The 25,969-nt window shown below is 35.0% G+C and overlaps 1 protein-coding gene across 2 annotated transcripts in view; it reads right to left on the bottom strand.

The window, feature by feature from the left end:
• Nucleotides 1-25,969, bottom strand: part of LOC115229954 (peroxidase-like protein) — a 77,373-nt gene that overhangs the window by 4,790 nt on the left and 46,614 nt on the right. For both annotated transcript variants that reach the window (XM_036499269.1, XM_029800217.2), the window contains exons 10-14: nt 21,205-21,297; nt 16,488-16,918; nt 11,408-11,700; nt 9,412-9,581; nt 568-670 (exon numbers count right to left, since the gene is read on the bottom strand). In XM_036499269.1, coding sequence (XP_036355162.1) covers nt 568-670; nt 9,412-9,581; nt 11,408-11,700; nt 16,488-16,918; nt 21,205-21,297 — 1,090 coding nt within the window. The remainder of the gene's footprint in view (nt 1-567; nt 671-9,411; nt 9,582-11,407; nt 11,701-16,487; nt 16,919-21,204; nt 21,298-25,969) is intronic.

Raw genomic sequence — 25,969 nt, 5'->3', positions numbered from 1 at the left:
TAGCAACGCCAAATGGCGGTACCCCAGCATGACCACAGCTCTTGAGCAGAAACTAGATAAAATAATATATATATATATATATATATATATATATTCGCCATGATAGACCGCTAGCCACTACACATTCTTTATGTTCTCTTCTGTGTTTCTTTCTGTGGAAGAGCGTAGGCTCGAAACGTTAAAGACTTTTTCACTTCCCGAGCGTTAAACTATACACCTGTTTGTTGTCTACACCGCCTGTCTTCGCCTTTTGTCTTTTTTGTGAATTCTCCCTATATATATATATATATATATATATATATAATATATATATTATATATATATATATATATATATATATATATATATAATATATATATATATGCATGTTAATGTATGTATATATGTATACATATACATACATATTTGTAGACATATATGTAAATATATGCATGTAAATATGTATGTATGTGTATGAGTGTTATTGTATTTGTATGTTATATATGTGTTCAGGTATATATTTACTTGTGTGTGTGCATGTGTCTGCGCGAATGCGTTTACTCAGAAAAAAAAAACAACAACACTTACTTGCCATTCGAAAGAAGAAATGAATTAGGTTGTATTCTCGAAATGTTAGTGTTGGTGCAGATAATTGCAGACAATGATGTTTGTCGTATTTGATCCAATTGATCTATAGAAAAAGAGTAGAGAGAAATAAGACATTAATTACTAATGCACACATATACACATATGTATGTATGTATGTATGTATGTATGTATGTATGTATGTATGTATGTATGTATGTATGTATGTATGTATGCATGAATGTATGAACTTATGTACGTATGTGTGTAATTATAGTACTATCTAGAATATGCATATATATATATATATGCATACGCACACATACATACACATACACACACACACACGCATATATATATATGTATAAATTATACACACACACATATACACACATAATCAACAATTTGATCTTGAAAAATGACTGCATATTTGTCTATAGTAATTGGATATCGCACTGCTTGTTTACAAGACTATATACATACACATACATAAGCACATATATACAAGCGCGCGCGCACACACAACACACACACACACACACACACACACCACACACACACACACAGAGAAAGAAAGCAAATTGGAAAGTGTTGCTAATCACATATTTAAGTAATAATAACGTGGTTGTCAACTTTCTGTTTTCAGCATCGGAAATAGCCCCAATAGGAGTAAATACCGTTTTTAATAAAATGATTAAGGGTTTAGCTAATGTTATTTGACTGAGCAAGCGATATCGAAGTCTATACTTACGACGGCAAAATCCAATAAATTCAGAAATACTTGGAGTTGTCGCCGTTGCTTGCACGGCCAAAAAATTGTATCAGTTTAACCTTAATATCTTATTGTCGTGATCCCCTAATTTAACCTTACTATAGGTATTTCCGACAGTAAAAGCATTTAAAATAACCAGAAACAAATTTTTATTTTCAATATATGTCGTTAGTTCATCTTTATAATAAGATACTCAATGAATCTCACTCCTCGATGTTATACATGTATTTAACGAACATTTCCATATCGAAAACTAGATCAGGCGCGGGCAATCTCTATCAAGAATCATCTGCTTGAGACACGGCCTATCATCAGGTGGGCGGCACTGCTAAAAAAAATTTGAAGTAATTTTCGCAGGTGCGCCAATCAAAAAGACCCGCGGGTCACCGCTTGCCCATAACTGAGCTCGATGCTATATATTGTTGGTAAACAATAGAAAACATTATGCTTATATCCAATGTGCAGGAAACTTCGAGTTGTTTTTTTTCTCTGATTGCTCATTCAAACATAGACTAAATTTATAAAATTTTTGTCTAATCACCTCATTTGAACATATTACAGTTATTTTTGATGTTGCTAAAAATTGAATTTATCAAATTCTACGTTTTAATATATATATATATATTATATATATATATATATATATATATATATATATATATAGGAGTGTGTAAAGATTTATACACAGAGAGAAGACCCTTGATAAGACTTCTTACTTGCTAAAAGGGCAGTTAAACCCAAACCACGAAGAAAGAATTCTAAGGCACGCTGTTAATGGCACTAGAGTGAACAAAATAAAAAAAATTAGTTAATCCCATGCTCGAATTTCGCTATTAATGACCAGATAAATTAATTTGGCATCCGTAGCTCGTCAGTGGGATCGCTAAAGAATGCATAATTATGTAACTTTAATACGTACCGAAAACACATGCGCAAGACAGCTCCATCTTTATACATTATGGTTTCTTATATATATTAGGCGGGCTGGCAAAGTCGTTAGTACGACGGGCAAAATATTTAGTGGTATTGCGGCGTACATTCGACTTTGCCTTCCATCCTTTCTGGGTCTATAAAATAAGTGCCAGTTGTGCACTGGGATCAATGTAATCGACTTACCCACCACCCCAAATTTGCTGGCCTTGTGCCAAAATCTGAAACGGATATATGTATATATATATATATATTATATATATATATATATATATATAAAACAGATATTGACACACAGGCGCGCGCACGCACACACACACACCAGTTGGTTTTAATAAACGGAGAAAAGTACTCATAACCTCGAGTATAATGATAGAGTGGATCCAGTGTACTTTTGTTTGAAGAACCGACAACTCTAGAGAAACAGGCCACTACGTGTGTGTGTGTGAGAGTTGAACTATAATAATAATTTTAAAGTGCTACGAGCGCTGAAAAGTTTCTAGTTTTGGGTAAAAGAATATACAGGAGGATCAGATAATTATGATTTTATTCAACATATTTCCCTCTCAGATTCACACACTTATTGCAGCGGTCCTTCAGTTTTTCTAAGCCCTGTAAAATAACTCGAAAGAATGGGCCTCCAATCAGACCTTTCGTGATACCCTTAAAACCAGGAACTTTTCAGCACCTCCTCGTAGTTTAAGATTAAGGAACTGGTCAGGACAAAATTTTTGTAAAATTCGGGTTAATGAGCTAATTTGTGTTTCAGGTTTCACTATCAACACATTCAACCTTTCTGGTTGTGTAAACCGAAGGCGAAACCCGAATTCCCAAGCTACTCAAATACATACACGGACACACACACGTGCATGTGCACGCGAGTTTCTATGTGTATGTGTGGTGTGTGTGTGTGTGTGTGTGTGTGTGTGTGTGTCTGTGTGTGTGTGTGTGTGAGTGCATGAGTGTGTGCGTGCGTGTAAGTACGTGCGTGCGTGTATCATAAAATTACGTATGACAGGTTTTTCAAGACTCTAAAACATTAACGTGGATTTTCTAAAACCTTAAATCAAGAGTCTCAATTTTTTTTATTCTTGTTCATCCGGCAGTGTTGGAGTACACCATGTGAAGAATATAGTGTAAAATTTTTAAATACCAAAGAACAGATAATAAGCATATATTGTTTGTTATGTGGAGGCGCAATGGTCCAGTGGTTAGGGCAGCGGACTCGCGGTCGTAGGATCACGGTTTCGATTCCCAGACCGGGCATTGTGAGTGTTTATTGAGCGAAAACACCTAAAGCTCCACGAGGCTCCGGCAGGGGGTGGTGGTGAACCCTGCTGTACTCTTTCACCACAACTTTCTCTCACTCTTTCTTCCTGTTTCTGTTGTACCTGTATTTCAAAGGGCCAGCCTTGTCCCACTCTGTGTCACGCTGAATCTCCCCGAGAACTACGTTAAGGGTACACGTGTCTGTGGAGTGCTCAGCCACTTGCACGTTAATAAATGAGCTGCGACGTCACTGGTGCCTAGCTGCATCGGCCTTTGCCTTTCCCTTGGATAACATCGGTGGCGTGGAGAGGGGAGGCTGGTATGTGTGGGCGACTGCTGGTCTTCCATAAACAACTTTGCCCAGACTTGTACCTCGGAGGGTAACTTTCTAGGTGCAATTTCATTCATGACCGAAGGAGGTCACAATTGTTTGTTATAATTAAAATTAGAATTTCTATTGTAAACCGAAACTCCTCCTAACCGCTAAGCCAGGTTTCACAAACGCACATATACACACCAACACAAACACATACATACGCACAAACACAGATCAATTAATGTGATAAACAAGTTAAACATTGTATACACCAACGCAACAACTTCGATAGCATTATAGAAAAACATTCTGGATATCGAGAGAGAAAAAGGAGGAGGGAGAAAAAGGAGGAGAGAGAGGGAGAGGGAGATAAAGAGAGAAAGAAAAGGGAGACATTCTGGACCATATAGTTGGCTTATGAGGTCAGATGTCGTTTATAACTTGATGCCATTTATACATAGTTCAGCACTTGAACTTCTCTGAACAAAGCAATTAATAAGAAAATATTTGACATTATGAAATTGATATATTAGTTTGCATCACGCAACATTATATAATACTCGTACACACATCTATAGTGAAGTCACCTGAGTAGTTGTTTAAGCTCTATACCACCCAATATTTGTACTATGAAGTTATCTCAAGAAGAACAACAGGAATAATGGTTTCTGATTTAGGTACAAGGACAGCAGTTTTGAGGGGAGGAGTAGTCCTCGATACCATCTTGAACTAGACTTGAACTAGTACGAAAAGTAGAGATGACCTCGGCAGTATTTTCTCTGTCGCTCTTAAGATTTTCTCAGCTCGTCGCCTCTGCAGTAGCAGTAGCAACGATAAAACTTTCTAGTTTTGGCACAAGGCCAGCAATTCTGAGACGATGGGCAAGTCGATTATATCGATCTTAGCGCTTATTTTATCGGCCCTGGAGGGATGAAAGGTAGAGTTGACTCCGGCAAGAGTTGAACTTAGAACAAGAAAAAACTGGAACAAATACAGCGAAGTATTTTTTCCGACGCTCTAACGATTCTGCCTGCTCGCCAGTTTTACAACAACAACAACAACAACAACAACATCAACAACGGTTTTAGATTTTGCCACAAGGGCAACAATTTTGGCGGAGGGTATGAGTCGATTACATTGACTGTAGTGTTCAACTGGTACTTATTTCATCAACCCTGAAAGGATGAAAGACAAAGTCGACCTCGGCAGAATTTGAACTCAGAACTTAGCGGCAGACGAAATACCTATTTCTATTTCTTTATTACCCACAAGGGGCTAAACACAGAGAGGACAAACAAGGACAGACATAGGTATTAAGTCGATTACATCGACCCCAGTGCGTAACTGGTACTTAATTTATCGACCCCGAAAGGATGAAAGGCAAAGTCGACCTCGGCGGAATTTGAACTCACAACGTAACGCAGACGAAATACCGCTAGGCATTTCGCTCGGCGTGCTAACTATTCTGCCAGCTCGCTGCCTTAATAATAATAATAATAATAATAATAATAATAATAATAATAATAATGATATAATAATAATAATAATAATAATAATGATAATAATAATAATATAATAATAATATGATACATAATAATAATAAAAATAAAATAATAATAATAATAATAATAATAATGATAATAATAATGATAATAATAATAATAACAATAATGATATAATAATAATAATAATAATAATAATAATATAATAATAAAATAATAATAATAATAATTAAGAAGAAAAGAAGAAGAAGAAGAAGAAGAAGAAGAAGAAGAAGAAGAAGAAGAAGAAACAAGCACAGAAAAAGCTAAGCGCATGAAAACCCGTGCCAAAACTGCAGCCTTAGATATTCTGAATAATAAATGGCAAGAAAAACCTCTCTATAGCAAATACCCAAAGAGAGCGAATAATGCAGATATTGACAAAGCCCTGACCCATCAATGGCTAATGGCCTCTGGCTTAAAATCTGAAACAGAGGGGTTTATCATAGCAGCTCAAGATCAATGCCTACCAACAAGAAACTACCAGGCCAACATATTAAAGAACGGCAGTAGCCCAACATGTCGTGTATGCCGACAACAAAATGAAACCAGTGATCATGTTGTCTCCAAATGCAGTCTTCTAGCGCCTACAGAGTACCTCAACAGGCATGATAGAGCTGCACAATATATTCACTGGGTAATTTGCAAAAACCTGGATTTGCCCCATGAAAAAAACTGGTGGGAACACAGTCCACCTCCAGTGCTTGAAAATGACCACATCTCACTCCTCTGGAACTTCACCATTCAAACTGACAGGAAGATAGATGCAAATAGGCCAGACATCATATTGAAAGACTTCAGACAAAGAACATGCCTCCTCATTGATATGACTGTCCCATCGATATAAACGTATCTGTCAAGACCTACCAAAAACTGAGCAAATATAAAGATCTTGAAATAGAAATCAGCAAAATGTGGAAGCTGAAGACTAAAACAATACCTGTTGTCATAGGTGCCCTGGGAATGATAGCGAAAGGGACTAATTGCTACCTAACTCAGATACCAGGAAACCCCAAAATGGCAGAAATTCAAAAGATAGTGCTCATGGGGACTGCTCATATCCTACGCAAATATCTCTTATGTAATCCCAAGGTTTAAAACAAACTTTTTAAAAAATTTATTTATTTATTTATTTATTTATTTATTTTTTTATTTTTTTTTATGTATTAGACATTCACTAGTACAACACCAAAAAAAAAAAACCCAAATATATGGCACAGAACTTCCAACCTGTTGTCTCTTAGGTCTCTGGGTGAGACTTGGAGCCAACTTGTACAGACATAAAGCAAAAGTCAAACTATAATAATAATAATAAAATAATAATAATAATAATGATAATGATAATATAATATATAATAAATAATAATGATAATGATTATATAATAATAATGATAATAATAATAATAATAATAATGATAATAATAATAATATAATAATGATAATAATAATAATAATATATTGGATGACTTAAAACTTTATGGTAAAGACAATAATGAACTTGAAGGCCTATTGTGCACTGTGAAAGCATTCAGCGATGACATCGGGATGGAGTTTGGACTTGAGAAGTGTGCCAAGGCCACTTTCCAGAAGGGAAAGTGAAGACCACAATTCAGTCAGTCTGTTAGATGTTGACACAGTCATAAGAGAGCTTGAGCAAGAACAAACATACAAATATTTAGGGATAAATGAAGGCTCTGGTATTCAGCATGCAAGCATGAAAGAGAAGATCAGGAAGGAATGTTATAGGAGAGTTCGTGCAGTCCTGAAATCTGAACAAAATGCACGTAACAAGGTGTTAGCTATAATTCCTTAGCAGTTCCAGTTGTTACTTATAGCTACAATGTGTTGAACTGGAATATGAGTGAAGTAAAGAATATAGATAGAAAAATACGCAAGCTGCTGAGTTGTAATAGGATGCACCACCCAAAGGCAGACGTAGATCGCCTTTACCTTCCCAGAGCCCAAGGAGGTCGAGGCCTGATCCAATTTGAACTAGCTTACAAAACAACCACAATTGGACTGGCCAAATATCTCGAAATATCGAATGACTGGATGCTAAAGCTCGTGGAAAATCACGAGAGACGAAAGAAGCTTCATTCTATTATAAAGGAAAGCAAAAAATTTGCTATTGATCTCGTGCAGGATACCCAAACAGAACAACCCGAGGGAAGTACGGCAATTATTGTTGCAAAGAAGGTGAAAATAATGGCAACGAATAAAGCGCACGAGCAATTGGCTGATAGATGGGAGGAGAAACCTCTGCACGACAAATATGTGACCCGCAGCAAACAAGCTGATGTTGACCAGAAGCAAACCCATCAGTGGCTACGGAGCTCAGGGCTAAAAGCAGAGAGCGAAGGTTTCATCCTGGCTGCTCAAGATCAAAGCCTATTACCCGGAACTACCAGGCCAATGTGATGAAAAATGGAGCAGACCCAAAATGCCGATTCTGCAACGACATGATTGAAAAGGTGGACCACCTAATCTCTGGATGTAAAGTCTTAGCTCCAGTGGAGTATAAATTAAGACATGACAGAGTTGGCCAATATCTACACTGGCTAATAAGTCGGCATTACAATATCAAAACTGCCGACAAGTGGTATAATCACCACCCTGAGGCTGTAACTGAAGGAGAAAATGTAACCATTCTGTGGGACTTTCCAGTACATACAGACCGAACCATCAAGGCCAATAAACCAGATATTGTTGTGAAAGACAAAACAAAAAGTTTGCTTATTGATCGACATGAGCATCCCCTGTGATCATAATATCTCAGCGAAAGAGTTGACAAGCTCAGAAAATATAAAGACCTACTCATTGAAATTGAGAAAATGTGGCATCTCAAGGCGGTTACAATACAGTGATCGTAGGAGCACTAGGAATGATCAAGAAGGGAACCGAAAATTATATGAGAATGATCCCTGGCTTACCATGCCTGCAAGAAGTGCAAAAGATTGTCTTAACTGGTACATCACACGTATTGAGAAGAGCATTGTCGATGTGAGAACTGTTGCTGCTCATGTATTTTAATTTAACTTAAAAAAAAAAAAAAAAAATGAACGAACTATTGAGTTTGGTTTAATGGCCTACCAATGTATACTATGAGTTTCTTTGCCCTAGGAGTCGGGAAGACACTCGGTAAGAAATGGAAGCAAATTTGAAAGAAGAAAAAAAAAGTAATAATAATAATAATAATAATAATAATACAATAATAATAATAATAATAATGATAATAATAATAATAATAATAATATAATGATAATGATAATATAATAATAATAATAATAATAATAGTAATAATAATAATAATAATAATAATAATAAATAATAATAATGATAATAATAATAATAATAATAATAATAATAATAATATAATAATAATAATAATAATAATAATAATAATAATAATAATGATAATAATAATAATAATAATAATAATAATATAATGATAATGATAATAATAATAATAATAATAATAATAATAATGATGATAATAATAATAATAATAATAATAATAATAATATAATGATAATAATAATAATAATGATAATAATAATAATAATAATAATAATAATAATAATAATAATAATAATGATAATAATAATAATAATAATAATAATAATAATAATAATAATAATAATAATAATAATAATAATAATAATAATGGAAACTTAGTGGAAAGTGGTGGCTGGAGAGAGGCAAAACGTAGTATGAGGAAAGACCACAAAGCGTGGCAGAGTCGGAGACCTGTAAAATTTTGTGGGAAATCCCAATCCAAACAGACCATGTGCTTGAGCTGGAAATTAGCATTGCTTGGAACTGCAAGAGTTCTCCGTAGAGTTCTTGAAACATGATCAGTAAACAAGTGTGACCTTAGTCTGCTGGCTGCAAGGCTGTCTCTTTCGATCATACACAGCAAAATAAGCTGAGAGTCTTCATCTGATAATGATATAAATAAACCAGCCTAAAAAATTTTATGAAGCTTGTGTTGTGCTGAAAATGTCTTACGATTAACTTACTGAGCGTGAATCCGACAGTTGGGTCATTTCTTTCGTACCAAAAACGATCACCAACTTTGATTAGATGAAATTGACGTCCAATGATACAGGCAAAGGTGGGTCCAACAATACCACCACGTATTGGATTCTCTGACAGTCCTCCACTGAAGAGATCAATATCATCCGGGTGTCTGAGAAAGAAGTAGAAACAACATTGAAAAACCTAAAACGTGGTCATGTTTTGTATATGTGCAACGACAAAGTAGTGGAATGCAGAAACGATAAAACGACTTGTAGCATTTAATTATCATCTTCTACGTTCCGAGTTCAAATTTTGCCGAGCTCAAGTAGTGAGCTTGCCCTCCTTGAAATTGAGCCTTTGTGCCTCTGTTAGAAATCATTGTTACGCCTATCTGTCTAATCTGTCAGGCGACCGACCTATCTTTCTGTTTGTCACTAAACTATTCAACTTTTCTTTTAGATACAAGAACACCTTCACACTTATGCATTCATTATGCTTCACTATTTTTGCTGAAATATTGAATATCATTTTAATATTGCTTGGTTACACACACACGCACACACACACACACACACACACACACACACACACACACACACACACACACAGAGTTATATAACTTAAGTGAAATTGCTCTGGGATCTCAGGTTGTAATGTACGTATTCTGCTAATAATTATTCAGCCAACATTTGTTTTCTCTGATAGTCTGTCAAAATAATATATATATATATATATATATATATATATATATATATATACAATTTTATGAAATACGGTTGTTTCATATGTCTCTAAATTCTTAGTGAAAGAGAATACATTAAGATAACATTCTCGTTGGATCTCTGTCTATAAACATAATATTTAATGTACTTTAAATTACTGATTTTCAAAATTGTTCTCTTTCGTGTACAATTTTACACATAATGTAGCAGTAATGGAATAAAACGTTTCAGTTGTCTTGATAAATTCCTGTCAGATTCATTTAAAAATTCCCGTTACTACGGGTCTGTTAAATAACTTGGTCAATATTTGAATTATTAGCCATATTGTTACTTCTTCTGGAGACGTGCATACGACACGCCGTCATTTTGGCAGAAACTTTTCCAAGGAATAATAAATATTTAGAACATATATATATTTTTTTCTGTGTGAATAATCTGAGTCCTTTCCTTTGTATCAAAGACAATCAATTGTTTTTGCAATACTGTGTATAATATTTTTTGAGTTCTTTGCTAAATTTACGATACTGACAATATTTTGCTGCTTCTACAAAATATCTATCTATCTATCTATCTATCTATCTATCTATCTATCTATCTATCTATCTATCTATCTATCTATCTATCTATCTATCTATCTATCTATCTATCTACAACAACAACAACAACAACAACAACAACAACAACAGATCACTGAACTTTGACGCAGCCTTTCTCAATGCTCTTGTTATACCATAGTTTTGATAACAGCAAACATGTTTTGCCCGAAGCTGAAGCTGAACCTACACATACATTTTTGAAAACTGTTGCAGCTTGTGCTGATTCAGTAAATATTTCTTAAGATGGAATTCTTCTGTGACATTGTTTTATTTTTCATATTGGTCTTATGTGATGGGTTATACCATATTATATACATCATCTTAATATTTGTAATTTGCTGTAAGTGGTAAGTAGTTGTTCTCTTGCCTAGTGGTTGCGTATTAGTGCTTTGTTGAAGTGCCTCACTGTTCTGTTGAAATGGCTTAATCTGAAGATAAGATGGTTCAGATGAGCTAAAGAAGCATACAATAGATTGCGCCGTCTAGAAAATAGAACGAAACGTCTGTTTGGGAACTGACCTCAGGAATGTACAAGCACATACGCACACATATACTCTCATATACATACAGATGACAATATACATATACAAGAACACCATATTAATAATAAAGCAATGGAAACAACAATACCACAAAAACAACGATACGAATGATAAGCAAATAATATAGGGCCTCACGAGTAAATGCTCTTTAATTTGTTGGCTGAATCAAAAGAATGGTCTATAAGACCACCTGGTCCAGTACCAAAGTTCGTAGCCGTCGAGAAATCACACCACTGTCTCCAAACATTGTAAGGAGGGATGCCATGATCTCGTCCTCGTTGAATGTTGAATGAAGCAAGATCGAGGCTATTACCAAAAGTATCTTCAAATAGATGGTCTGTTAACTGCTTACTCATAAAACGGTCAGCATTCTGCGCGGAATCAGAAACTAACCCACGAACGAATGCATCGACAGATTCAGGCTGGTTCTGAAAATATATTTAAGAATTAAAAATTTTTTTTACAGATTACATAAAGCACAAACATATACCAATGTTAACAAATAATGGCCAAATCAAAAGTGTGAAGCCGTCGAAAAATCACACGACTGTCTCTAAACATCGTTAGGGATGCCTGGAAAAGTCAACTATACATCTCGTCACACCATTGTCCCCAAGCATTGTAACGTTTAATATTTATTTCTGAACATAGAGGAGACAAACAAAGACAGACAAAGGAATTAATTCGATTATATCGACCCCAGTGCGTAACTGGTACTTTATTTAATTGATCCCGAAGGGATGAAAGGCAAATTCGACCTCGGCGGAATTTGAACTCAGAACGTAGCGGCAGACGAAATACTTATTTCTTTACTACCCACAAGGGGCTAAACACAGAGAGGACAAGCAAGGACAGGCAAACGGATTAAGTCGATTATATCGAAACCAGTGCGTAACTGGTACTTATTTAATCGACCCCGAAAGGATGAAAGGTAAAGTCGACCTCGGCAGAATTTGAACTCAGAACGTAGCGTCAGACGAAATACCGCTAAGCATTTCGCCCGGCGTGTTAACGTTTCTGCCAGCTCACCGCTTTTGTAACGTTTAATACTGACTTATAAAAACGTTTAATTACTTAGGAGCATATTATAGTTGCATAACGAAATACCGTGTGACTACAAGTCATTAATATCTACGTACTAGTTTTCAGGAATGTGTTTAATATATACCAATATTAGTTATAAATATATATGTAAATATGAGGGCAACGTCTTATAGCTTTGTGAGTGTGGTGAGATCAACTTCTGTTATGACATATTGGAGTTGACTTAGCCTTTAATGATTGATCGTCTAACCTATCATGTGAATTTGGAACATTTGGTTGAATCCTGTATTTCGATTGGTCGACTATTGCACGGGAAATGGATCTCGGATCTAATCACGTTGTGCGTAATACATTCTCAAACAACTAACCTGAATCTACGTTGGAGCCTACTTCGTCTTATATATTAAGTTAACAAAACAGCTATGACAGAGCAGTGAGAGATTTGTCAGGCAGGCAAATCATGTTATTTTCCTGCTGCTGTAACAAAACACATGTAACAAAATACATGTTATAACAAAATACATCGATGGTCAGAGTTTAATCATCTAATCGATGGATGAACTATAATGTGCTTATTTTGTCCACTGTGTTATTTAGCAGAGAAATAAAGACTCGCTGTTATTTTAAAGTTTGTTTCTTATATTATTTCTACGAGTGAGCAGGCAACACGTTATATAATGGTATGCAAAATTCCGTAGTAAACCAAGAGAGACTTTATATTCATACAGCTAAATGAGTAATCAAATGGAAACAGTTAAAAAACTGCGTTGGGAAGAACAGAACGGCATCGAATTAAATGAAACAGTTTAGTTTTGTCTCTTTTTTTATCAGTTTTCCTCTAATACGCTGGTGTAGTCGTAATCGCTTGTACATCTCCCTTTCATGATTTGATATTGTATCTTGTCAAAACATAATGAAAATCTTTGGAAGTATTAATTTAATCGAGTACAAAGAGATGGTTGAGGATTGACGTGAAGGAAAGCAACTCAATACATCGGTTTACACTAGCAAGAGAAACGTAGGCACGAACACAGAAATATACACACATATGCACATATAATCACACAATATAAATGATCTCTTTTTATTTTTAACTCAAGTAAACTCTTCGTACTTAAAAAATATGCTTCTAAATATACTTGCTTCCCTTTCATGAATTTCCGTTGTTATATTTTATGTAGAATTAAATCGCATTTTTAAATTCAGTATATTTACATAAACAACAACAACAGCAGCAGCACCATTTCCCTACAGAAGCGAAATTTCCAACAAACATTTTTATCGCACAATTATTTCTTAAGAACTTAGCATATTTTATGCTTCGCATTTTTGTTTCACAAATTGCATTTTTAATGTTTTATGTTACAATTAAATCGCATCCATTCTTTATTCGATAGTTTTTACAGCCACATGCCATTTTCTCTATACAAGTGTATATTTTTACATCTATTATTATCAGAATCGTCAGCACGTCGGACAAAATACTGTGCGGCATTTCGTTCGTCTTTATGTTTCGAGTTCAAATTCTGCTGAGATCAAATTTACCTTTCGTCCTTTCAGAGTCGATAGAATATGAACCAGTTGGGATCTTTTCTAAAAGATGGACAGAATTTCCTACTTAACTAAATAATTTGAAACTTCGTATACTGGTAGAATGTGTCAAAAGAAAACATTAATTTCAATTAGTTTTTTGGAGAAAAATGTATTTTCTAACTTTTACGTACTTTAATTCTTCGAATTTTAACCAATCGTATTCTCTGTTTTGAGCTGAATTCCTTTTTTCTGCCGTGTTATTCATCCTTATCAGTCTTCTGTTTTCTGTCTTCAAAGGCTTGTTTATTTCAATGTCATCCCTGACTTACGGACCGATTACCTGTGTGTGTGTGTGTGTGTGTTATTGTTGTGTATGTGTGTGCGTGTGTGTGTTTGTTGTGTGTGTGTGTGTGTTATTGTTGTATATGTGTGTGTGTGTATGTTTGTTGTGTATGTGTGCGCGTGTGTGTGTGTGTCTTTTGTTGTGTATGTGTGTGTGTGTTTTTGTTGTGTATGTGTGTGCATGTGTCTTTTTGTTGTGTATGTGTGTGTGTGTGTGTCTTTTTGTTGTGTATGTGTGTGTGTGTGTTTTTTTGCTGTGTATGTGTGCGTGTGTTGTGTATCTCTTAAATCGATGAATTTCGTCGCCCAATAAAAATATTAACAATATTTTTAAAACTTTAATATCGTTAATATTTTTATTGGGCGACGAAATTCATCGATTTAAGAGATACACAACTCACGCACACATACACAACAAAAACACACACACACACACACATACACAACAAAAAGACACACACACACACGCACACATACACAACAAAAACACACACACATACACAACAATAACACACACACACACACACCACACACACACACACACACACACACAGGTAATCGGTCCGTAAGTCAGGGATGACATTGAAATAAACAAGCCTTTGAAGACAGAAAACAGAAGACTGATAAGGATGAATAACACGGCAGAAAAAAGGAATTCAGCTCAAAACAGAGAATACGATTGGTAAAAATTCGAAGAATTAAAGTACGTAAAAGTTAGAAAATACATTTTTCTCCAAAAAACTAATTGAAATTAATGTTTTCTTTTGACACATTCTACCAGTATACGAAGTTTCAAATTATTTAGTTAAGTAGGAAATTCTGTCCATCTTTTAGAAAAGATCCACCAGTTGAGCACTGGGGTCGATGTAATAAACTTGGCCTCACTATCACGCCTCACAAAATTTCAAGCTTTTTACCTATACTAGAAAGGCTTATTATTATTATTATTATTATTATTATTATTATTATTATTATTGTTGTTATTATTATTATTATTATTATTATTATTATTATTATTATTATTATTATTATTATTATTTGCTGTGGAGCACATCGGACGTGTTGTCGAACGCTCCAAGTCCTTTAGAAAATATTTGTTTACACCCGTTTGGTGCCGTTTTTCGGTTTACAGTTTCTTCCAAGTTGCTAATAGAAACATCAAGGACCTGTCACTTGGTTTCCGTGTTTGTTTGGCCCCCACGCGGGGCTATATTCGGCCCCCAAATATGTTCGGTGGGTGTTTAATCATATAAGATTTAAGTTAAGAAAGAGTTAAGAAGAAAAAAAAAACTACCCCTCCCGCAGGCCTACTGGCTGCTGAAGATTCCCCCCTTCCCTCTTTTACTATTGGGGAATTTTGTTGCTAGATTTTTTTGTCAACTGTTTTTGTTTTTTATTGTTTACACATTTCTTGTTTTAAACCCCATTTGTCCCTTGTTTTGTATTGTTCCTATGTTTTTGTGTTCGGCCCTTGTGGCCAATAAAGAAAGGATTATTATTATTATTATTATTATTTTATTGGCTTTGCACAGCTTCTAATGCTGGAGATGTACTACGGTGTCAGCTGTTCACTACCAGTGAACTGGGGTAACATCCCTTATTTTTCAAGCACCATCTGGATTATTATTATTATTATTATTATTATTATTATTATTATTATTATTATAAATTATACTTATTTCCATTCATTCTTTTCATAACTACCTTTTCTTTATGGAATTTTTTTTCATATTGAGTACTTCAGTGAACAAGATGTAGCAGTTTTACAATATTCAATCAAAACATTCAACACTTTTTAAGAATATTCTCTGCATGATTTTGTTATACTGATTTTACATATAGTTTTTCTTTTCTTCTTGTTTTATTTATTCCTATCACCCGAAGATCGGAAACATGAAACCCGTAGTAACGAGTTAAGAAGTTATTCCGATAAATATAATGTTTTTTTTCAATAAAGTATTCTCTTTTCTCTTTATATTTATATTACCTGTATTAATCCACACACACACACACACACACACACACACACACACACAAACAATGAACTTCTGCACAATTTCCGTATACTGAACTGTCGTTAACCAATACCCACAAGATATTGGTTAACTCAACGCTTACCTACGCGCCGCACAGTAAGAGCTAATCTAGAACCATTTTAAAAGCTGATAACCAATTCCAAAGCTATTCAGAATTTCTTGCTATGTGCCAACTGCAGGTGACCAAAAAAAAAAAATTAATTAAATCGTATATAACAAAACAAATATACAAAAGGAAGACAACTGCTGAATACTCTTACCTGAAGAATTCCCTCAGTTTTGCCGTACATAGTTTTGAGTAAGGTTGGTGAGCCGAAAGCTGAATTGAAGCCTGATGATAACTTGCTGAAGAAAGAACGAACCATTGAATGGCCAAACCGAAAAGCCGCCGTGGAAAATCCATTTCGTATTGTAGCATCGACTGTAGAATCATAAATATCGTGGAACCCACGACGAGGCCCGTTCAAGTTTAGGAAGTTTATAAACTGCCTGTTAAGTATGGCGGGTAGGAATTCTCGATAGTTGATGTGTTGAATCATTGCAGAGATTATACGCTTGGTTTCTTGGAAAACTCTCTCGTCTTTCCAACCTAATCCCATCGAATTGAACTGGCGTGCAATTCTATTATGTTCTCTCAGAAATATAGTATGAAGGCTGGCCAGACCCATTTGTTCATTCACACGTCGATCTCCTATATTCAAGAATATATATATATGTATATACGTTTTATATATATAAATATACCAAATATAATTGTTTTATTTATTATTTTGCACATTACTTAATCATCGTTATATGTTTTATCTTATATTTAATCTTTCTATAAGATGTAATTTTTCTAAATGGTAATAATTTAATTTTTTTCATTATTGAATTGGTAAAAGGTGTTTTTTTTCTAATTTACATACATACATACACGCATACATACATACATACATACATACATACATACATACATACATACATACATTCATACATACATATATATATATATATGTGTGTGTGTGTGTAGATTTATATGTATATATATATATGTGTGTGTGTGTGTGTTTGTGTGTATATATATTTATATGTATGTGTATATATATACAAATTTAAAATAATGAAGGTGAAAATTGAATATTTAAATTTAAATTTAAAATAAAAGAGGTGGTAATACAATAGCGGATCTACTTTTAGCATAATGGATGTCCACGTAGTGGTCATCCCTCTTATATGTATATATGTATATGCATATGTATATGTATATATATATATATATATATATATATATATATATATATATATATATATATATGTGTGTGTGTGTGTGTGTGTGTGTGTGTGTGTATATGTATATATGTATATGCATATGTATATGTATATATGTATATGCATATGTATATGTATATATATATAATATATATATATATATATATAGCTGTTTTTCATATACATACTTTTACACATGGTATATACATAATACAATCAAGGGGATACATTACGAATCATTTCATGAAATTATGTCATGTTTGCATAATTTCCTCATTAGGTGTACAGACAACCTTCAGCTGTCATGAGTAAAATGTTAGTAGTTAGAACATCTGGGGTGTAATGGGTATATTTTGCGATGTAGGACTAAGCTCACGCTATCATCTGAAAGATTTATCCCCCTTTGAGAGTTGATAAGTATATGCATATGTACTCGCACACGCACGCGCACACACACATACAACACACGTACATGCATAAATGCACATGCACATTTCTATATACATACACATGCGTGCATATATATGCGTGTGTGTGTATGTATATGTGTGCATGCGCATTTATGTATAAAACAATATATCGTTACATCGGCTGTGTTGTGCAACCGGTTTCAATGTAGATATTATAATCACGTCTCATCATTTAAACATAGGAATAAGGAAAGCTGGACCTCACTAAGCAAGCTACTTTGGGAGCTAAAAGTCAACAAAACAAAGTATAGTATTAAATGACCAATAGTGAACAGTGCACCACCTTACGACGTAGGGAAAACTAGTTGTGAACTTTACCTAGAAAATTCATTATTAATAATTACGTTTGTGTATAATATCCTGACAGGATATTATACTAAACGACAGGAGCTAGCGGTAAGATGTTGGTAATTTTAAAACTAAACCTTTAGACCAGTGCTTTTCAAACTTTTTGCTGGAGCGGAACCCCAAGGAAACATTCCACTGGCTCGAGGAACCCCTGTGCAATAATTTAATAGTCTTATGTACACATATCTGCACAGGAGAATTAAAAATTACTGCCGATTTTAGCAGTTTTGTAACTTCTTGCGGAACCCCTGGATTGTACTGGCGGAACCCTGGTTGAAAACCACTGCTTTAGACTATTTCTTCGATAATTAAGCATTTGAACAAAGAAGTATGCTAATACCCGTGCACCTACCTATACCAATTTTTTAGAGACAATAGCAGATCTAATCTAAATGGTAATTGTTACATTTCGTAATTTCCAGAATTATAGACGGTTTCTTATTCCTTTTCCAGTCTATTCATTATGATGATCAAAAGATACCCATTTTATTTTCCTATATCTCTTTCCTTATGTTTCCATTTTCATTTTTTTGTTGTTTTGGTTTTATTTTATTTCTATTTTGTTTTGGTTTTATCTTCAGTTTTGTACTGGTATTTACTCTACCATCCGCTTTAAAAATTATATCTTACTCGTACTAATGCAGCTGCAATAATAGCCCTATAATTTAGGATCATACTGTAGTCTTTGTCTTTTTCTTACTTTACTTGTTATAGTTAAATTCTAATCCCTGATTACTGGTATTACCCATCATTGTTAACTGTTTATAATTATATGAATTCTTAGCAAATACATTGATTTTGATGCTTCGGGTTTAAAACAATAATACCCTAACTGCCTTTTGGTTTGTATATTTGCATATACTTCTAAAATATAGCAGTTATTGCCAACAGTCTGCTACTGATCATAAGGAAGTTATAGGGTATCAAATTTCTTTATTTGATGTCAATAATATTCACCCGTGGTAAGAGCCAACAATGGTTTAAGGCTGATGCCTAAAAATAGAGAACCTAGTTCTATATAAAAATAACAAACTGACCAAATTCTTTCCTTTCGCTTTTCTTTTTCCATTGCAGTAGATTTGTTTGGGCTGCTGGTTTCCCATATTTTCAGACGATCGATCGATTGATTGATAAGACTGAACCATGAACGCATCCAAAAATGCATATCTGTAACCCATTATATCTGTTTATTTATTTTATGTATCACTCTGTAAAAACATACCATATAAATTAGATTGAAACCGTAGATTTACAATTTTGACTGGTGATGGACTTTAATTTGGATGACCTGGAGTACAAGTCTAATCACAAAACTCTTTTGTAGCCTGGGGTATCTTTATCTCTTTTACTCTTTTATTCTTTTACTTGTTTCAGGCAATTGACTGCGGCCATGCTGGAGCAACTCCTTTAGTCGAGCAAATCGACCTCAGGACTTATTTTTTGTAAGCCTAGTGCTTATTCTACCGATCTCTTTTGCCGAACCGCTAAGTTACGGGGATGTAAACACACCAGCATCGGTTGTCAAGCGATGTTGGGTGGGTGAAACACAGACACACAAACATACACACACACATATATATATACAATATATACATATATACGACGGGCTTCTTTCAGTTTCCATCTACCAAATCCACTCACAAGGCTTTGGTCGGCCCGAGGCTATAGTAGAAGACACTTGCCCAAGGTGTCACGCCGTAAGACTGAACCCAGAACCATGTGGCTGGTAAGCAAGCTACTTACCACACAGCCACTCCTATGCCTACAGAAATCTAAAGAAGTATTTCTCCTGGATTACTAATACCTCATTAATCCCTCTTTGTTTTGATACATACATACACACACACACACACACACACACACGCACGCGAACACACACACACACTCATATTACATGTATGTATGTGTGCGTGCGTGTGTGTATGTTAGCTCGCACGCGTATATTTGTAAGATTAAAGATACAAGAACTATGAGCAATAATGAATCTGGTGAAAAAGTGAACCGTACAAATCCCGTTTAGTGAGAAACGTACAAAAGATTGGATTCAACCATTTCTTATTTGTTCATATGTGCGCACACACACACACACACATGTATGTACATACATATATACATACATAAATACATACATATACACTGACACAGAAACACACACACATATATAAACATACGCACATGTAGATATACATATACAAAGAATTTTCTCTTTCTCTTTCTCTTTCTCTCTCTCTTTCTCTCTCTCTCTCTCTTTCTCTCTCTCTCTCTATCTCTTTCTCTCTCTTTCTCTCTATATATAGATATAGTTGAAATTTACAGAAAAACAAAAGACGAAGACAAGTATATAAACAACGAGCAGAGAGAGAGAGAGAAGAGAGAGAGAGAGAGAGAGAGAGAGAGAGATGGAGGGAGAGAGGGAAAGAGAGAGAGAGATAGAAAGAGAGAAAGATGGGGTGACAGATAGGGAATGACTAATTACATTACCGGGTTACTAGAACCTTATTGTCACTTTATCGATTTTTCACTATTATCTGTAACTTAACAGAAGAGTAACTTAACACTTCCGTTTCCTACAAATACAAAACCGTACGATTTCAGATAGTTGAATCCAACAGTAGCCAGACAATGACCTGTCTGATAACGACACTTAATTAGCGAACGGTATCAGTCAAATCTGACCTCCGTCTCTATTCAGGGAAGGCATTTTTATCTTGTATCATTTGAGAAATATTGTTGAAGCAAAATTTCTGTCTGTTGGGAACTTTCACTGACTCGTATGATTCCTTAAGGACGAATAGAACAAAAAATACCTACAGCTATATCTTTGAGTCTTTTGTACTGAGTTTTCTCATCAAAATTCTTATCCCTATAAAAATGTTAGTAATATGTAAAATGTAATGTTTCTCATTACCTGCTCTGAAACAATAATTGTCGGATGAAGTCAACACACAGCTTTGCTGAGAGTCCTTAGGGAGAAGATGCGCTCCAGATTCTTTCAACAAACCTGAAAAAAAGAATCAAGAGGAAATATATAGAATGAAAACTAATAACAAACATACCCATAAGGCAGCGATTTGGCAGAATCGTCAGCACACCGGGCAAAATGTTTAGCGGCATTTCGTCCGTCTTAATCTTCTGACTTCAAATTCCATCAAGGTCAACTTTGCCTTTCATCCTTTCGGGGTTGGTAAAATAAGTATCAGTTGAGCACTGGGGTTGATGTAATCGGCTTATACCCTCCCCCGAAATTGTTGGACTTGTGCGAAAATTTGAAACCAATATTGAATAGTTCTATGCTTTAAATAAAGGTAAAGGAAAAAAGAAGACCAAAAGAAGCATAAATAGTGTTTGTTTTTACATTAAATATTTCTATTCAAAATTCGTGAAAGAAAATACAGAATAATCATCATAATATCAGTATCAGATATATTTCCTACTCACTTTAATTCATATGTCAACTACAGCCGGTAGTGAGTAAAAGGAGTGTTAATCTGATGACCAGGATTAACTAATAAATAACCTAGCTGTAAATAGATGTCATGTTTAATCAGTAACGGAATCAAGGGTGTGGGATACACGACTATTCTTCATTGAAGTTAAGAAATACAGAAACATCTCCAAAGTTGTTACCGTTCTTGACAAAAACCGGTTTTACTATCCTCCGACTTTCAATTTTATATTAATTTTAGTTCATTAAATTTTTTGAATAGTCTCTCTTGCTCTTATTGACCAGAATTTATAATTAACCAGTTGTTTTTTTCTCTCCTCTATATGAGTACAATCTTAATTAACATGTTTTTGTTAACTGCAGCGAGAGTGTTTGTAACCACTGAACCAAACCTTTTATAGCAAGCTTAGATAGTTCAGAGAATGTTGCTGCTGTTTGCTACAATGGACGGTAGAATTGCTGTGTAATTGAGGTCTGTGATGTAGTGTACAGTATTGAAGTCAGAATCCCTCAACCCTATACAAATAAAAAAAAAGGATGTGTTGGCACAGCAACTGCAGAAGCATCACCATCAGCGATGTCATCAGGAGTTGCAGTCCCAAGTTCGAATCCTCTTTCTAACACTATCATGTTATTTTCTCTGTTAATTTGCCACACGATTCACTGAATGAAAGCCTCTTCTATCCCTTAATGGGTTGTTGTCTTGTAAATGAATATTTAATTTTCATTTACTGTAAGAAGTAACCCAAAACTACATACACAGGAAGAGATGGATCCTGCTTGGTAAGTTTGCGAAACACGGTCATTTTGCAATACTACTGTTGCTTAAAACAGTGTGTAGTAGTAGTAGTAGTAGTAGTAGTAGTAGTAGTTGTTGTTGTTTACCTCCGAGTGAGCCGTGGTTGAGCTTTCCTATGGTCAAACGCATTCAAGCCATTATTGTCCTTTGTTGAAAGTATAATGCATTTAATATTGCATTGTCCTGGACACTTAGGTCCCTTTCCCATTCTAAGATTGTTGTGACTTCTTGCAGATTTGACTGCTATTTCTAGTGGAGCAATTTACTGCGGAAAGCCCTCCTTCTTGGATCATGAGATCTGTTTCTGCCGTGCTTCTGTGATTTGGATCTACTTAGTACTCTACTGTTGATTTCCTGATTAGTTCTATAACTTTTTAACTCCAGACATCCTCACATTCTTAGAAGCCCAACAAACATGCAGTCCTAAAAAGAACCTTCCTGCCGTCCTTCTAACACACTTACAAAACTTTCTTTCACCTGCCCACTCTCACTTACAGAAAAAGATACAAAATCTTTACTAGCTTAACTAACTGTAACTAATTAACCGGTTAATCAGGCATCCAACCTAAAATCTTATCCAGCTAGTCAATCCAGCAGCCAAGATAGCAACCAAGTTTAACTCTCACATGTTGTCGTCGCCAAAGAAACAAGCATTGATTGCACAAAATTATAGACATAACAATCTGCAGTTTATAACCAATTCTATAAAGTATCAATAAAACCATTGTATGTTTATAAAGAAAATACATCTCGGAAAAAACTGATAAGCTATTGATTAATTAATCAATGAATAACCACTATTAATATAATTTTCACTCATCTATTTTATCTATTTATTTAATTAATTCATTAATTTATTTAGTTCATAGTTGAGATTAATGTAGGAAAATGGTATTTCATTTGATTCTTGTTTAGCTCTTGTTTAGCAAAAATTTCGTGTCGTTAAAGAAGTTCTGTGCAGCGAATCACTGGCGAACTTTTGGTTCACCAGTAATTTGCGATTCTACTCTGATATTTCTTGAAGTAAGCTATGGACTTTACTTACTGCCAATTCCGTCATTACAGCAATTATCAGCATTTGTCAAAAGCGATCCACTAAACTGGCTTAAATTTTGATACTCCATGTTTACATGAAGCTTTTGGTGGAGTACTCGAGGAAGCATTAATAGTTATGGGTAGTTTCTGAATTTATCATTTACTAATTCAAAAACACTATACCAGAAACAGCAAGAAGGAAGGACGTGAAGTGGCAGTCGTCTTCGGAAGCAGTGTGACGGGATGCAAATTTCATTCGACCTGTTATATCTGTTAATTAAGGGCGGACGCCAACAGTGCCTTTGATGCTGGCTGTTAAGAATCCTTGCCACACCACTGCATTATACGATGGGAGAAGTTGCGGGATGATTTGAAACGTTATGGAATGAATTTGGAAAGTTTTGAGAGGATTTTGGAAACTAGCGGAGTATTCTGGAAAGTTGTGAGGAATATTTTGAAAAGTTGCTAGGTAGTTCGAGGAAGCTGCGGAGTGATTTTGGAAAGTTGCAAAGGTGAAATGAAGAAGTTGGTCATTTGCCAAGCTGTGGTTCGGTAAGTTGCAATGTTTCAAAATCAATTTAGCAATATCAGTAGATCGAAATACATTTGAAATCAGCAGCCTAGTATCATTATACATTTCAACGATGGTACACACAGAGGCGTACACAATTAGTATTTATTCAAACCAGAGATTTCACAGATCGCAACTCCAAGTTTTATTATGATACAGCAATGAATAATTGGACAACTAATGTTATTTCTCTTAGTGTATACCTTAAAGTGTAACAAGTTCACAATGCCGGATGACCCAAATTCGGTCAGAGAATTTGGGTCGGCCGAGTAATCTGGCACTATGTACTTGTTCTTGAGAAGTTCTAATTGTTAATTCTTACCAGTAACCACCGTAGCCCATCTTTTATACCAAGACAAAACAATGTACACGATAACGCTTCCAATCAGTTAAGATCAGCAGCCATGAGATTCTACTCACACACACGAAAGGCTAACCTCTCGTCTGCTTTTCTAGTACTTCTGAGTGAAACCGTGTGCTTTTAACATACGAACCTCATTGAAATGTTTCTCTGAGACAAAATGTTACAGCTTGTGCAGTTCCATGTTTTTTAAACTTAAGAGCGTATATTATCAGGCTGAGTAAGCAACGTTTTGAAATATGAAATTCATCACAATATATTTCAACAGTACGGAAATTTTATTCATCAAAGTAAGTACCATTACAATCTGTACATTTTTGCCAACGAGTTACAACATTGTTTATTCTGGTAACGTAAAAATCTGGAGTTCTGGAGCTGATGAACTCTTTGAACGCACTTTCAGCATCGGTTGGTTTTTGAACTCTTTCTCTCGCATGAAACCATCAAGGTGCTTGAAAAAGTGATCGTCGGTAGGAAAAAGGTCTGGGGAATAAGCTGGGTGGGGAAGAACTTCGTAGCCAAGTTCCCTCAAACGTGTGGTCCAGCATTGTTATGAAGAATTATTGGCCTTCTTCTGTTGACCAGTCTGGGACGGAGGAGTAGCAGTTTTTCGTCCATTTTGTCAATTTCATGGCAATATGTTCCTGCAGTAATGGTTTTTCAATGTTTTAAGAAGTTGTAGTGGAAGAGTCTCGTAGTACAATCCAAACAGTCACCATAACCCTCTTTTTGAAGAGCTCGGGTTTAGGTAAGCTTTTCGGTGCTTCATTTTGGTCCAACCACTGCGAAGAACGTTTTTTCTATTATTGTACAGAATCCACTTTTCATTGCAAGTTACAATACGGTCGGGAAATGGATCGGTCTGGTTATGGAGATGAAGCGACGACCAAATTTCATATCTGCGCATATTCTGATTTTCATTCAAATCATGTGGTACCTATTTGTCGAGCTTTTTTGGTTTTTCAAACGCATGCAAATGATTGCAGGCAGTTTTCTGGTTAACTTGAAGTTCTTTTGCTAGTTTTCGAGTGGTTTTACGTGGATCTTTCTCAATGACGGTCTTTAATTTGACCCTCATCGATGACAGATGGGCGTCCATTACGCTCACGATCTTCAAAGTTCAGGTCTCCATTGCGAAATCGTTTAAACCATTTTCGAGCTGACCACCCACTGGTCATTTCTTCAACTATTTCGTTGATATCGCGAGCAGTTTCAGCGGCTTAACGTCCTTTTTGAAGTGGTTTAGCAAAATTGCTCGAAATTCGCGTTTTGACAGTTCCATTTCACATGATTGTAACAACGGTGAAAAAAGTATCAATGTTAATTTATGGATGCATTTGGGCAAGTCTATGTCTATATTATCAGAAAATTGCAAAAAAAAATGTTTAAAAATGTTCAAAACACCGCAAAAATCTGGTACAAATTCTCGATGGTACAAAACGTTGCTTACTTTTTACTCAAC

The sequence above is a fragment of the Octopus sinensis genome, linkage group LG2 (genome assembly GCF_006345805.1).
Source record: "Octopus sinensis linkage group LG2, ASM634580v1, whole genome shotgun sequence".
Lineage (NCBI taxonomy): Eukaryota > Metazoa > Mollusca > Cephalopoda > Octopoda > Octopodidae > Octopus > Octopus sinensis.
Note: the sequence above shows the minus strand (reverse complement) of the source record. Positions and strands in the feature narration are given on the sequence as shown.